This window comes from Carassius carassius, chromosome 33 (genome assembly GCF_963082965.1).
Source record: "Carassius carassius chromosome 33, fCarCar2.1, whole genome shotgun sequence".
NCBI classification, from domain to species: Eukaryota; Metazoa; Chordata; class Actinopteri; order Cypriniformes; family Cyprinidae; genus Carassius; species Carassius carassius.
In genome coordinates, this window is record NC_081787.1 from 15,239,145 (window position 1) to 15,252,597 (window position 13,453).

The 13,453-nt window shown below is 35.6% G+C and overlaps 1 protein-coding gene across 2 annotated transcripts; it reads left to right on the forward strand.

Moving 5' to 3' along the window:
* The first annotated feature begins 132 nt into the window (after positions 1-132).
* On the forward strand, positions 133-9,555 carry LOC132113824 (dynactin subunit 4-like). 2 transcript variants are annotated; one of them, XM_059521839.1, is made up of 14 exons: positions 133-294; positions 875-945; positions 1,201-1,379; positions 1,815-1,858; positions 1,954-2,061; positions 2,939-2,959; positions 3,461-3,534; positions 3,684-3,796; positions 4,076-4,185; positions 5,842-5,915; positions 6,010-6,064; positions 6,247-6,354; positions 7,283-7,380; positions 8,721-9,555. In XM_059521839.1, the coding sequence occupies exons 1-14, from the start codon at positions 160-162 to the stop codon at positions 8,932-8,934; spliced, it is 1,404 nt and encodes a 467-aa protein (XP_059377822.1). In that variant the 5' UTR covers positions 133-159; the 3' UTR covers positions 8,935-9,555. The 2 variants fall into 2 exon arrangements, with proteins under 2 accessions (XP_059377822.1, XP_059377823.1); XM_059521840.1 differs by lacking the exon at positions 2,939-2,959.
* Positions 9,556-13,453: the final 3,898 nt, after the last annotated feature.

Sequence of the window (13,453 nt, forward strand, 5' to 3'; positions counted from 1 at the left end):
ATGATGTGGACAGAAAAAGGACTATAGGTTCAGTAAGACATCCTCAGATGTCTGTGTATGAACAACAGTGGCGCTAATGACACAAACGCGGAAAAAAAGAAGGCGATCACGTACGATGACGTGTGATCGTTACGTAGGCAGCAGGAACTCTAGTCAGAAATGGCGACGCTGCTGCAGCCGGAGAAAGTGCTTTATCTCGTCCGAGGCGAGAAAAAGATTCTCGTTTCGCTCTCTCAGCTGTATTTTTGCAGATATTGCAGTGAGCTGCGATCTTTGGAATGCGTGTCACATGAAGTAAGTAACGCGGTGTGTGACATTTAGTTGACACAATAGATGTTAGCCATGCTAAGAGCGAGCTAACAGGCTATTGATGACAGTATTGTACCCGCCTGTCGGTTTAAGTGGAAGGAATTCTGTTCTGTGATTGGCTAGTTTATCTTTCCGTCATAAATTATGCTGCAATAGCGCTCTCCAATTGGCTGTGAAACCAGTAAGTTAACTTCTGCACCACCCACTTTTTTTAAGGGATTTGACAAGCTAAAAGCTAGTAGAAGGATTCTGAACGAAATGACATCAGCTGTTTTCGTTTGTCTCCGTTATGTAGATTAAAAGAAGAATGGGGTTCTAAAATCAATGTTTTAATGCTTGCAGCAGCCATTCGTGTTATTTTGAGGACATTAACACTACCACACCCTATACAGACAGCTTGGGCTATTTTATTATTTACTAATGATTTATTTTAACTAAAACTATTTTTACCTAGGGCACAATGATTAAGTTCCATTTAGACTTTCTCTACTTTCCCAAAACATTTACTTTGAGCAAAACACATCTGCTTGTCTGAAAACATTTTGTTGTTATGCTTGTTATATAGGTCGATTCTCATTTCTGTCCCAGCTGTCTGGAGAACATGCCGTCAGCTGAGGCCAAGCTCAAGAAGAATAGGTAAACTACATCTGTGCGAAATATCTGACAGGCCTGTGAACGAATAACGGAAAACATCTCAATCATCTAACATCATCTGTAATTTGACATTGCCAATAACTAATTACATAGTTGCCATTTAGAATTTTTGGCACATTAAAACTGGCTGATTCAGTTAATTACATTTATTTAATAAACTGACTGTGATAGTATTACATCAGGTCAGATAGATTCTCAGATGTTTTCTCATAATGATTTGTGATCCACCGGTTTCAGGTGTGCCAATTGCTTTGACTGTCCATGCTGTATGCACACCCTCTCCACACGGGCCACCAACATCCCGGCACCACTGCCTGATGACCCAACCAAAACCACAATGAAGAAGGCCTACTACCTGGCCTGTGGATTTTGTCGCTGGACCTCAAGAGATGTAGGCATGGCTGACAAGTCTGTGGGTGAGTTCTGGCACTTCCTGATGTGGACATATGTACCAGTGTCTGTACTGTCCGTTAGTAAACCCAGTAGATTTGAACTATAATCTGTCCTATTTAATCCAAGATGGTTATTTTGGTTTAATTTTAATGGTTTAAAATCATTATTATGTTGTGTTTTTGTAGGTTAGTTTTACACATACTATAAATAATATACATAAAAATCTTGCATTGTTCTGACAAGAAGTGATGTATTTGCTTACTGTAACACTGAAATACTGTAAAAGGATTTAGGGCCAATTATATTTCACTCTGAGCCAGAACATGACAGAAATAGAATAAAGTGTCCAAAAATGTTTAAATTAACATAAGGACATTTATCTTGTTGCTTTGTGCTTGGTTAGAACATTTTAATCTGCATGCCCACTGTAGTAAAACATTGTTCTTTCTATATATTAGCCAGTGGAGGATGGCAGGAGCCTGAAAACCCTCATACTCAGAGGGTATGTCTAAAACAAAGATCTCCTATTAATAAATTAATATTACATTTTCCATCGAACTGTCTCAAGTAGTTGACAAATCGCTTATCTTTAAATAGATCAACAAGCTGGTTGAGTATTACCAGCAGCTGGCCCAGAGAGAGAAGCTGGAGAGAGACAGGAAGAAGCTGGCAAGAAGACGGCCGTTCATGCCTCAGGCGTTCTCGGTAGACACTCACACCACCATGTGTAGAAACACCCTTCTAACCTTACATTTACTTTCCATTTAGTAAGCATTATATAGGTGTGATTTGTGTTGTCTAGAGTCTAAACTTGGCAGAGACTTGTCTAAGATCTTTAGTTATACTGAAATACTGCTATTTTGTGTTAAAACGTGTGATAAATTAAATCATTTTTTTGCACATTTTGTATAAAACTGTGTAAAAAAAAAAAAAAATAACATCTTTACTTTAAACTTGCATCAAAGCTGGATAAGTTTACTAAACCTACCAGGGTCTGAAATGTGACTACATAACATGTTTTTTTTGTATGTTTGGCATACATATACAAAACAGTTTAATGTTAGGGGTTAGTAAGATTAAATTTTTTAGCAAGGATGCATTAAATTCATCAAAAATTACATTAAAGATGTTTATTATGCCACAAATGATTTATATATAAAAAATAAAATAAAAAAACGTTCTATTCATCAAAGAATCCTGAGAAGAAAAAAGTCTTTAAGCAGCCTAACGGTTCACCAAGTCAGAATATTAGTATACTGTTTGTACTGTATTTGTAAAATCAAATAAATGCAGCCTTGATGAGCATAAGAAGTTCAAAAATCTTACCAACCCCAAACATTTGGGCAGTAGTGTATTTGGAGAAATGAGGGCTTCAGATGCTTAATTTCTAACCCTGTAATACGTGATGGGATACTGACAGCATTTGAGCTGCATGTCTTATTTACTAATGCAATCGTTGTTTCCTTGTGCTTCAAACTGCCACTTTAATGTTTGCTTGAATGCATTTGTTTCACTTGATTCTGTCTCTCTCCTTTTCTTTGCTTGTGCACGCTGATATTTTTGGTTTTATACCCCTCTCCAGCAACACACAATTCACGTGGTGGTGAGTGGTATTCCCCCCCCCCCCCCCCCCCCCACAATTCTTACAGAAACACTAAGAACGTCTTTTTTTTCCCTCTCAATCCTTCCATCAGTTTAGCATACCTAATCTGTTACTAAATGATCACATGAGATTCACTATTGCTACTTGTAGTTCTCTGCACAAATGAATCTTTGTATTTGGCAGGCAGTGTCTTTAATGGCACAGTCCTCGTTAGCTGGTATTTATGTTTGGAGTTTATTAATGATGCTTGAAGTTTAGTTGCAGACCTATTTGATTATATAGGTTTAAAACAAGTTTTCGCTCTGAATCAATTAGTTGGTTTCTTGGAAAACAAGTTTTTAGACTTCATTTGTGCTTAAACTATGGTTAACTATTACTAAATGCACCCTTTCAGCAAACAGTCTGACACTAGCATTCATCTAACAGTAATGAGCTGCACCTTAAACCTAGAATAACTCTGTATTATCATAGACTTAAGTGGTCTGTATTTATTTCTGAAAGGAGAAGTATGGACTGGGAACCAGACTACAGAGACAGAGATCTGGAGCCCCAATCAGTGCCTTGTATGGCCTTTCGTAAGTATTGCCTTTCAGAAAAATGTCATGGTGCATCCCACTGCTTAGTGGTGTTTAAGGCAGGTATTATTACATTGAGTACCAATATAATAATGCATCACATTTTAAATATTGTGGACTTTATCTTTATGATGCTGTATTGTTCTCAGATTAAAAGAAGGAGAAGACCAGAAGGAGATCACTATAGAGCCAGCACAGGCTTTGGATGAAGTGGAACCCCTGCCTGAAGATTATTACACTCTCCCTGTCAACCTTCCTGAAGGTTGGTCTCATCCCTGCTTCACCCAATAATACTACTAAATTATTGTTTTAATCTGATACCGTTTGTAGTGAAGTAATCACAGGCACATCCATATAGATCCAGACTTACAGGTGTCATAGGCTGATTTTTGAAGTTGCATGTTCAGGATCAAATGCGTAAGAATTGAAATTGATATAACTGAACCAAATTTTCTATTTTAAGGCAGTGAATTTGTGACTAGATCTTTATTGACATGGTAATATGATGCATATTTGAAACATTGCTTGTGTTTTGATGCAGTAACGAGTCTTCGCCAGAGGCTGCTACAGCCTGATTTTCAGCCTGCGGGAGCTTCACAGCTGCACCCCAGACACAAGCACCTGCTGATGAAACGCTCTCTGCGTTGCAGGGTATGTAAATACATCCACAGCTTCTCTTTCACACCAGAGAAAGCCATTCAAAACTAAAATCATTTAACTTGTTTTTGTTTTATACAGTACCATTCAAATGTTTATGGTTGGTAAGATTTTTTGTAAAAAAAAATTTTTTTCTTATGCTCACCAATGCTGCATTTAGTTTAGGGCTGCACGATGTGTCGTTTAAGCATCGATATCGCGATGTACGAATCCACGATAGTCACATCGCAGGATGTGCGATGTAGGCTGTCGTAGTTGATCCGTTATTCATTAACTGTACGGGCCAGCTGCTCCCCGGCCCTTGACTAATGTGATTCGTGGATAAATTGCACAGCTTAACCATCATAGAGTGAAAGTTTATCATTTGCATGTGTTTTTAAGTCCTGTCAGTTTAACAGGGCGCATATGAGAGAGAGAGTGCTTGCGTGAGAGAGATAGAGCACGAGATGTTTTTCTTTTGTTTGAAGACACCTTCACTGTCTTCAAACAAAACGAGCGCTGTCTTGATCTCTCTCTCTCGCGCATATTAATCAAAATCAATTGACACGATGGTGTCAGAAAAAAAAAACCTATCCAGTGATGAAATGTTTTCTGTGTTGTCACATCTTGTGCGATATCCTAAACTGCAGAGATAATTACACAGTCTGTACACATACACAAGTACACGTCTGATTCACGAACTAATGATTCCTTTTAACCGATTCATTTTAATGAATGTTAAAACAACTGACCTGTCCAACACTGAACTCACGAGATGTCTGAATTGGTGTATAAAAAAAATCTGTAACACTTTACAATAATGTTCTATTTATTAAACTATTTAACTACATTATTTTACATTTACTATTTCTAAACTGCACTTCTACAACATTGTTAATTTCAACATTTAGGCTATAGCCTTCATTGTTGAAATCAAAAGTTGTACAGTATTTGTTAACATAGTTAATGCACTGTAAAGTAACATTACCAAACAAGGAAAAGCTGTGTTTTTATAAACTAAGATAAATAAAGATTAATAAATATAGTAACAGAAGTATTGCTCGTGGTAAGTTCATGTTAGTTAATGTTAACAATTCAAACCATATCCTAAAGTTACAAACAAATAATTTACTCTAATTTAAAAAATACTCTGATGTTTAAATCATTTAAAATGAGAATGTAAGTGTGCTCACCCCATTTTTGTTTGTAAGAAAAAAAATATCGCAATATATATCGCAGAAAAATAAAATATCGCAATGTCATTTTTTCCCAATATCGTGCAGCCCTAATTTAGTTGTGCACTATATATATATGCACTAATATATACACTTTTAGGGCTCGAACACCGCAGTGTGATGACCCTCTTGACATTATCACTGTTTACATTTTTTTTTTCAGGTTTTTAAAAAAAATAAGATGTTCTCGAGGACTTGAATTGGATTTTTCTGTAACATTACTGTTATGTTTGATCAATTTAATGCATCATACCTAAGTAAAAGCATTAATTTCTTTCAAATACAAAAAAAAAATCTTACTGACAACAAACCTTTGAACCTTTTTATATATCTGAAAAGCTCATTTGGTTTCATATTTGTATTAAATGAATCTGCAAACCTGTTAAATAATACTTCAAAGTGCTGTTAATTACTGTTCCTCATCCATCAATTTCAGAAATGTGAGCACAATCTGAGCAAACCAGAATTTAATCCCACCTCAATAAAGTTCAAAATCCAGCTTGTGGCTGTGTAAGTCATGTGTTTGTGTCCTAATTTCTTTTATTTGCTGTTCTTTGAGTGTGTATGAAATCAATCAACTAATGATTTGTGTTCTTCTTTACAGGAGCTACATTCCTGAAGTGAGAATCATGTCCATTCCAAACCTGCGTCATATGAAGGCAGGTTTGATTAATACTGGGACACTTGAACAAATGTATGCTGTTTTTTTTATTTGTATTTAATAATTTAATAAAATAGACCATTTAATTTTTGAGGCTTAGTCTGGTTACACTTCTTTGTCATTTTAAGTTCTAGAACTTTTTACATTTGTAAGTAATTGTAGAGTTTTGTTGTAATACAGGAGAGTCAGGTTCTGCTGACCCTGACCAACCCAGTGGAGAACATCACTCACGTGTCTCTGTACACCTGTGAAGAGGAAGACTCAGATGACATTAACAGCACTGCTAAGGTAAAACACCACAGCTGAGCCTATATAACTACCAGTACATTTCGATTATAATGATTTAAATGAATTATAAGCAGTGTATACTGTATGTCCTATAATGACAAAGGCTTATGGTTGGTTTCTGATTTGGACAATTGTACTTATGTGGCTTGATCTGAAGCAGAAGCATGACTCTCCAAAACATTAATTTCGATGAAAAAAAAATAACGAAATAAAAACTTGTTTTGAATGACAACAACTATGACGAAAATCTATTTACATTTTCGTCAACAAAAAAAAAAAAAAGAGCCATTATGTGTCATTAATGTTTATCAAGCAATAAGAGCGAGAGAGAAAATCACTCACTGCTCTTGGCTATGAATGACTTTAGTAACCCTAATAAGGATAAATCTAAATTTATTTATATAAATAAATGTCTGCTTGAAAAAATGAAGAATGTGGTAAGTTGTTATAATATTCATTCTTCATTGGTATTTCATTGAAAGCAGGACCATGTTCTTGTTTCTTCATGAGAAGTGGTTTTATTTAATGTTAATATAAAGGCGTATTGTCACAGCAGTTAAATCTGTGTATTGCATGATAAAACCTTAATATCAAACCAATATAATAAGTTTGGAAATTTTAGAGGAATGCTTAATAAATGCATTACACTAACTAAACCCATTAGATCTACTGTAGATTTAGTCAACTAAAACTAGACATAAACTAAAACAATTCAGATGACTAAAATATGACTAAAACTAAATGTCAAAATTAACACTGCTCCTAAAGCAACCAGTCAGCTGAGTCTCCAGACAGACATTGTTTACCTTGAGTAGGCCACTGCAGGGGACATGATAGTCATTACAGCCTCACCATTACTGTGCTGCAGTGTGTCCTTGCCCTGTGTTGTGCCCTCATGGGTTTATTATAAAACATTATTGTTTAATAGGTGCTGGTGCCCTCAAAGGAACTGGTCCTGGCAGGGAAAGATGCCGCCGCTGAATATGATGAACTGGCTGAACCTCAGGGTTTTCAGGATGACCCAGAGTAAGAACTACCTTTGCTGATGGATATTGAGAGCTTATAAATCAATTTAGCTCATAAATTACCAAGAAGATGAGATTGCAGTAATACAGAGTCTGGGGCACAGACTTTGAATAGGTTATTTATTTATTAATAAATAGGGCTGCATGGAGCTCGCTTTGAATTTGAACATCAGTTGTTCACACAGTTTATCACACCCCTATTCCTGAAATATATTTGGCTATTTTGATGATGCTTTCAGATACCATATGATTTTCTTTCTTCTGAAAAGAAGATATTTTAAAAAATGTTGGTGACCAAACTGGTGCTGGTCCCCATTGACTTCCAGTTGGCCACCAGCAACTGTTTGGTTATGAACATTCTTCAAAATATCTTCTCTTCTTTATGATGACAGAATTTTTTGTTTTTTTTGGGTTAACTATTCCTCCAACACATTTATCTGTATTTAAATCCATTCTGTGAAATACTGCAATTTCCTTACACATCAGTGTAGAAAATGCGACAAACATATTTTATAGATTTAAATATATATATATATATATATATATTATTAAAGAATTATTAAGTGTATGCAGCATAATGCTGATTACCACAAAAAAATGATTGACCTTGGTTATTAAAAATCTAAAATTGCGGTTAGAGTTAAGGCTTTTACAGTGAAAAGTAAACTGGGTCAGTATTTTCATTGAATTAAAAGCTTAAATTTAAGTGGATTGACACAAATATGAGCTGTATAGGAATTAAGTTCTTAACCGTTCTTTTTGAAGTGGGAATACTTTTATAGATTAATTTATTTTTATGCATTACAGAATTAAATCATGTGCATGGGGTCTGTAAATTAAATCAACTATTTGTAGTTTTGGTGACTTGAGCTCCCTGCAGTTAAATAGAATACATTGTCGTAATTACAGTGGGTAGCTGTACATGAGCATATGTTGCTGCTGTAAAACAGTCCACCCTTTTTGTGAAATTTCATACCAGTCAAAACAAACTTACATACTCGTAGAACTGATTTTTGAGGGGAAGCGTGGGGAAGAAACCCTAGCGATTTGCTTTAATAGAAGTAGAGTGATTTTGAAACTGATATTTCAAGGTAAAAAAATGTATCGCAGCATATAGAAGCTTTAATTTTGAGCTGAATGCCAAATTATATTTTCTCTGATAATCACTATTATGCCACAAATGCTGTTGATGGAGCGCAACTTGTATTATAGATTATATACATTTGCAGCTACAACCCTAAGTCAATATTCTTGGGGCATCTGCTTCTAAACATCTGATAGCATAGTTTCCTGTGTTTCTGCCGATCATACATAACAGTCTGTACTCCTTTGTATCTTTAGTGTGGTGGCCTTTAGAAAGTCAAACAAGATTGGTTTCTTCATCAAAGTGATTCCGCAGAGGGAGGAGGGTGATGTCACCGTCGCGTTCAAACTCCGACATGACTTCCGGAACCTCGCTGCTCCGATCAGACCCACTGAGGAGGGAGAAGCCACCAGTGAGGCCATCTGGCTCATACATCATGTGGAGCTTAGCTTGGGCCCCCTGGCAACCTGAGAACATAACACACATGAGCAAACATAAACAAAGGGACAATTTAAACAACATGTGGCACTAAACTCACAAACACTTTTGCTCACAAAGACGTTCATTATCTTGACAAAGTGAGTGCAAATATTATCAGCCACACATACATCACAGGAATGCAGTTACTTAACAGTACACACACACTATGCCTACACTTACACCAGATGCTTTGCACAGTGATCTCTTTCTCGCTCTGTTTCTAGTGCTCTCTGCTGATGTGTTTAACTGCATGTGAGTACAGTGACATCACCTACTGATATATCTCATGGCTCCAACTCCAGTTCTTCTCAGTGTTAATAAAGACATTTAGATTAATGCTTCATCTAGGTTTTATGTTAATTTAATATTTTGTATTTGCTGTAAAACAAGCAAAATGTGTCTTGCAATTGTGTGGCACTTAATAGTAACTGAGACCAAGTCATTAGTTGTGAAACACATTATCCCGTCATCTGTATTAAATTAGAGGGTGAACACCAGTGCATTCAGCTTTATTTATCGGTCTCATGCTAGTAGCTGGAAGTCCTGATTTAGTTTCTAATATGACCGCCTTAAATGTGTTTGAGCAGTCTTATCCAATAAAATATGAGAAAAGTGATGGATCTGGGTGTGTTATTATTATTATTATTAATGACATGCTGTGTATAGTAGCCATGTTGATTTTTACTTTATATTCTGAAAAGAACATTTCAACATATTTATTTAAAAGAATAGAAAAAGAAAATATATTTTTTGCCCCTCATTTCAATTTGATCAAAATAAATCATTTATTTATCTATATGGCTTCTTTTTGGACACTCATTTTATTAAAATAAAAGTGAACAGGGACTATGGTTTAAATGATTAACCATTAAAACAATCATAATGCAGCATGTTGTAGTAGTGTGATAGTAATATAATGCTATTCCGAATTAATTCCTTACTGATCTGGATCTCACGTTCAACTCACTAACTGATAATTCCTTGTTTCCTCCCCCGTTATAAGGACCTCTGTCGTATTATATACATATCAGTTCGCAATCATTTGTAATAGCATACTTATGTGATATTCTGTTTTCCTGTCTGCTATTTAAATATACCGCGAGGAGAGAGCAGCTGGGAACGAGATTCACGAGCGCATCCTCAGCGGAAGTCGAAACAGCTGACCAGAGACCTGACTCACGTATGTGCACGTGACACAGTTCACGTACTTCAACAGTGCATATCGTTTTGATTTAGAAAACTTATTAATTAACTACATAACAGCACGCAACAGATGTCAATAGAAGTGGAACGACAATATGGTGACTAATTAATACGTTTTAATTTTTGAGTAAACTTTTTTTTTTATGTAATATTCATTCAATGTTAGATACTGTCCACTAGATGGCAGCCTTTAATGTATAAAATGTTTCATGGTCTTAATTTTTGACATTGTGCAGTCATCAGACCGGCCTTTCAGGTGTATGATTAGTATATACTGTATATGTCTTACTTGAAAGCAACATTATGAATTGTTAATGTTATTCATCAAAATAAAAGCTCTTGGGTTTTATTTTTATTTTATTTTTTTAATCTCTGCTGAATCCATGATTGTAAACTAGACGCTTTTAAATGGCCTTATGTACAGTGTTTAGAGAGCCATGCTAAGAATAATCTACTTTCCACATGCCTTAATGTTCTCTTAACCTAATGAAGACAGACAAAACCAAGAATAATTTGACTTAGTCAATGGTACGATTCAAAACTGTGAGTCTGTACTGTCTGGTTAAACATTTACTGCCCTGTGTTTTACAAATAACACAATGTCATACAGTGTTTTTTAGCTCGATGTCATAGTTCTTGTGTCCTAATTAAACTAAACTGAACAGCACTGCCTGTGCTGCAACACACACACACACACACACACACACACACACACACACACACACACACACACACCTGATTATTCTATTTTACAAAGGTGATAATGTGAAGTCTTAGTGTAATGCGTCTAACAGTCTATAGCAATTATGCTGGGGAGTCTGGGTATAAAAATACAGTGAGCTTTAACATAAATTGGCAGACCTCTGTGTTTCTCTTCACTGTTGACATTGGCATGGCTGTGGTACTCACAGTAAATGATGTGGATGTGGAAATCGTTTTTGTGTGTGTGTGTTCATTTTTTGGAACAGTGACCAGATGTGTTTTGTCTCCTTGCTTTGCTGATAATTGTCTTAAACTATGCTTCTATTAAGAAAAGGAAACTGTAGCTTCCATGTATGCCACATTCATTTTTCTTCATAAATAGATTAAAAGTATCTTTCAAAACAAGTTGGAGGAAAGAAAACAATTTGGAACTGATTTTAATTCACATTTACATACATTCAGAATACAACAAAATAAATGCTGGATGACAGGCAAAATATACTATTCGATTACTGTTTTTCCAAGCTTTTGACTTCGTAAAAGTTAACATAGTGTACCCTTTATTTATTTACTTATTGGTGCCTGACCATCATTTGATTTAAAAAAAATTAAAAAAAATTGTCTATCGACATGGTGTGAATTTGCTGTTGTTGTTATTGTTTATTTCTTAATATGGTCCTTTTTCAATTCTCATGAGACCATAAAAGTGATATAATAATAATAAAATATTTTTAAAAAATGTTTCAAATTGTTTTAGAAGTATAGCACAATGCATCAGTATCCCAAATGTATTTCAAGTCAGCTGCCCATGTATTAGTAATGAGTAAACAGAACAAAATGACCTGTCAACTCATGGTCATAAGTTTATTCACAAGGAAGTGGCACATCTGTAATAACTATACAGAGGCACAGCGCCGATCATGATTTTAAAGCCTGATGATTTGCTACTTCATTTAATTTTCATGAAAGACCCGTTTAGAGCCGTTAGAGGCCGAAAACGCCTTGTGTTGCCTCTTTCTGCAACTGTGTTACAGACTAATTATGTGCATGTAAAATGTTCAGCGCTGCTGATCTAAAGCGCAGACAACCCTCACAAGTTATAAAAGTCCAGAGTAGAAGTGAAAACTGCCACAGTAAAAGCTCCCCATACCAGGAGAGACTTTAGACTCAGGATATTGTCAGACACCAAAAGCCTGGTTGTTTACTGTTCACTGGAATCATTTGTAATTAAAAACCTCACAGAGAGCTTTGATAAACGATGCATCAGAGATCCTCTCCTGCTCTGTGTCCATGTAAAAGATAACCTGAAGAATGTTTATATTCCAGGCTGGTCCATTATGATAGGAAAGATCCTGGTGTAGTTCACTAAAGGTTCCTCTGTGTAGGATTAGCCACCTCTGGTTGTTTCCCATTTAGGGAATTCTCTTTACCGTTAAACCTATATGTCTTGTTGGTTGAGGTCCCTTGCTGCCGTTATTGGCTGTTGAAAGGCCTCTTCTAATGGAACGGACACATGTTTGTGCAAAGACTCAGCTCCAGCAGCTTCTTTTCACTGGTGTCATTCAGCGCTGACCTGTGACACTGCTTTGGGTGATTTTCGAGTGCACATTTTAGGCAAAACAGAATTCTTTCGCTTTCTATTTTCCACACAGAAGAAATTAAGCTTAAAATGATTTGATGATCTTCACCTGGAGATCTTTCGAGAGACATGCAGTATATGAAAACACTTTGAAGTCATGGCCAGAATTAGGATTCCAGCTTAATGTTCTGACGCTTGAGCAATTTCCTCAAGTAATGGGATGATTACATAAATATGTACAATTTTCTTCACATTTAAACGCCTTGTACCTTATGTATTTTCTAATGGAAAATAATGAGGATTCCCATATTGTAGTTTTTCCAAATCTGCAATGTCCTTGTGTTTTTTTTTTAATCTTTAGTGCAAGCACAGATAGATTCCACATTAAATTGTGAGGCTGACAGATGTCTGGACATTTCCACCATGACATCACCTACAAAAGCAGTACAGCTCAGAAGCCAGCTGAGAGAGAGCAGGGGTCCACGAACACCCCACTTAAACTTATATCAGAACTTGTAAATTTTGAGATGCCCAGACTCTGATAGTATTGCTATTTTCTGTGCTCATTAAAAGCAGATGCACTGAGCATTTTTACTTTATTTTATTGCTGCCTGGATAATATTTCCCTGTTTTTTTTTTTTTTTTGTTGAGTTTTTTAGTTAATAAGGGGTATTTTTGCAAGACCTGCATACTGTACTCACACACACAAAAATAATTGTTTGTACTCTTTCAAATAAATTCTGTTATTTTTAACTTTTACTCAAAAAAGACTCAAGCAAAAAAATCTCTCATGGTTACCACAAAAAAATATTATGCAGCACCAGTTTTCAACATTGATAAAAATAATAAAAAAGAAGTTTCTTGAACACCAAATTAGCACATTGAAATGATTTCTGTGAAGGATCATGTGACACTGAAGACTAGCTGTTGAAAATGTAACTTTGCAATCACAGAAATAAATGACATGTTTAAAATAGAAAGTTTACTAACATAGTTTAAAATGTAATAACATTTCACAATATTTCT

Bases quoted from the DNA above. Each gene is read 5' to 3' on its own strand.
- LOC132113824 (XM_059521839.1), top strand. From the start codon at position 160: ATGGCGACGCTGCTGCAGCCGGAGAAAGTGCTTTATCTCGTCCGAGGC. The intron at 3,535-3,683 runs GTAAGTATTGCC...TATTGTTCTCAG, and splicing joins AGTGCCTTGTATGGCCTTTC to ATTAAAAGAAGGAGAAGACC. The intron at 6,355-7,282 runs GTAAAACACCAC...ATTGTTTAATAG, and splicing joins ACATTAACAGCACTGCTAAG to GTGCTGGTGCCCTCAAAGGA.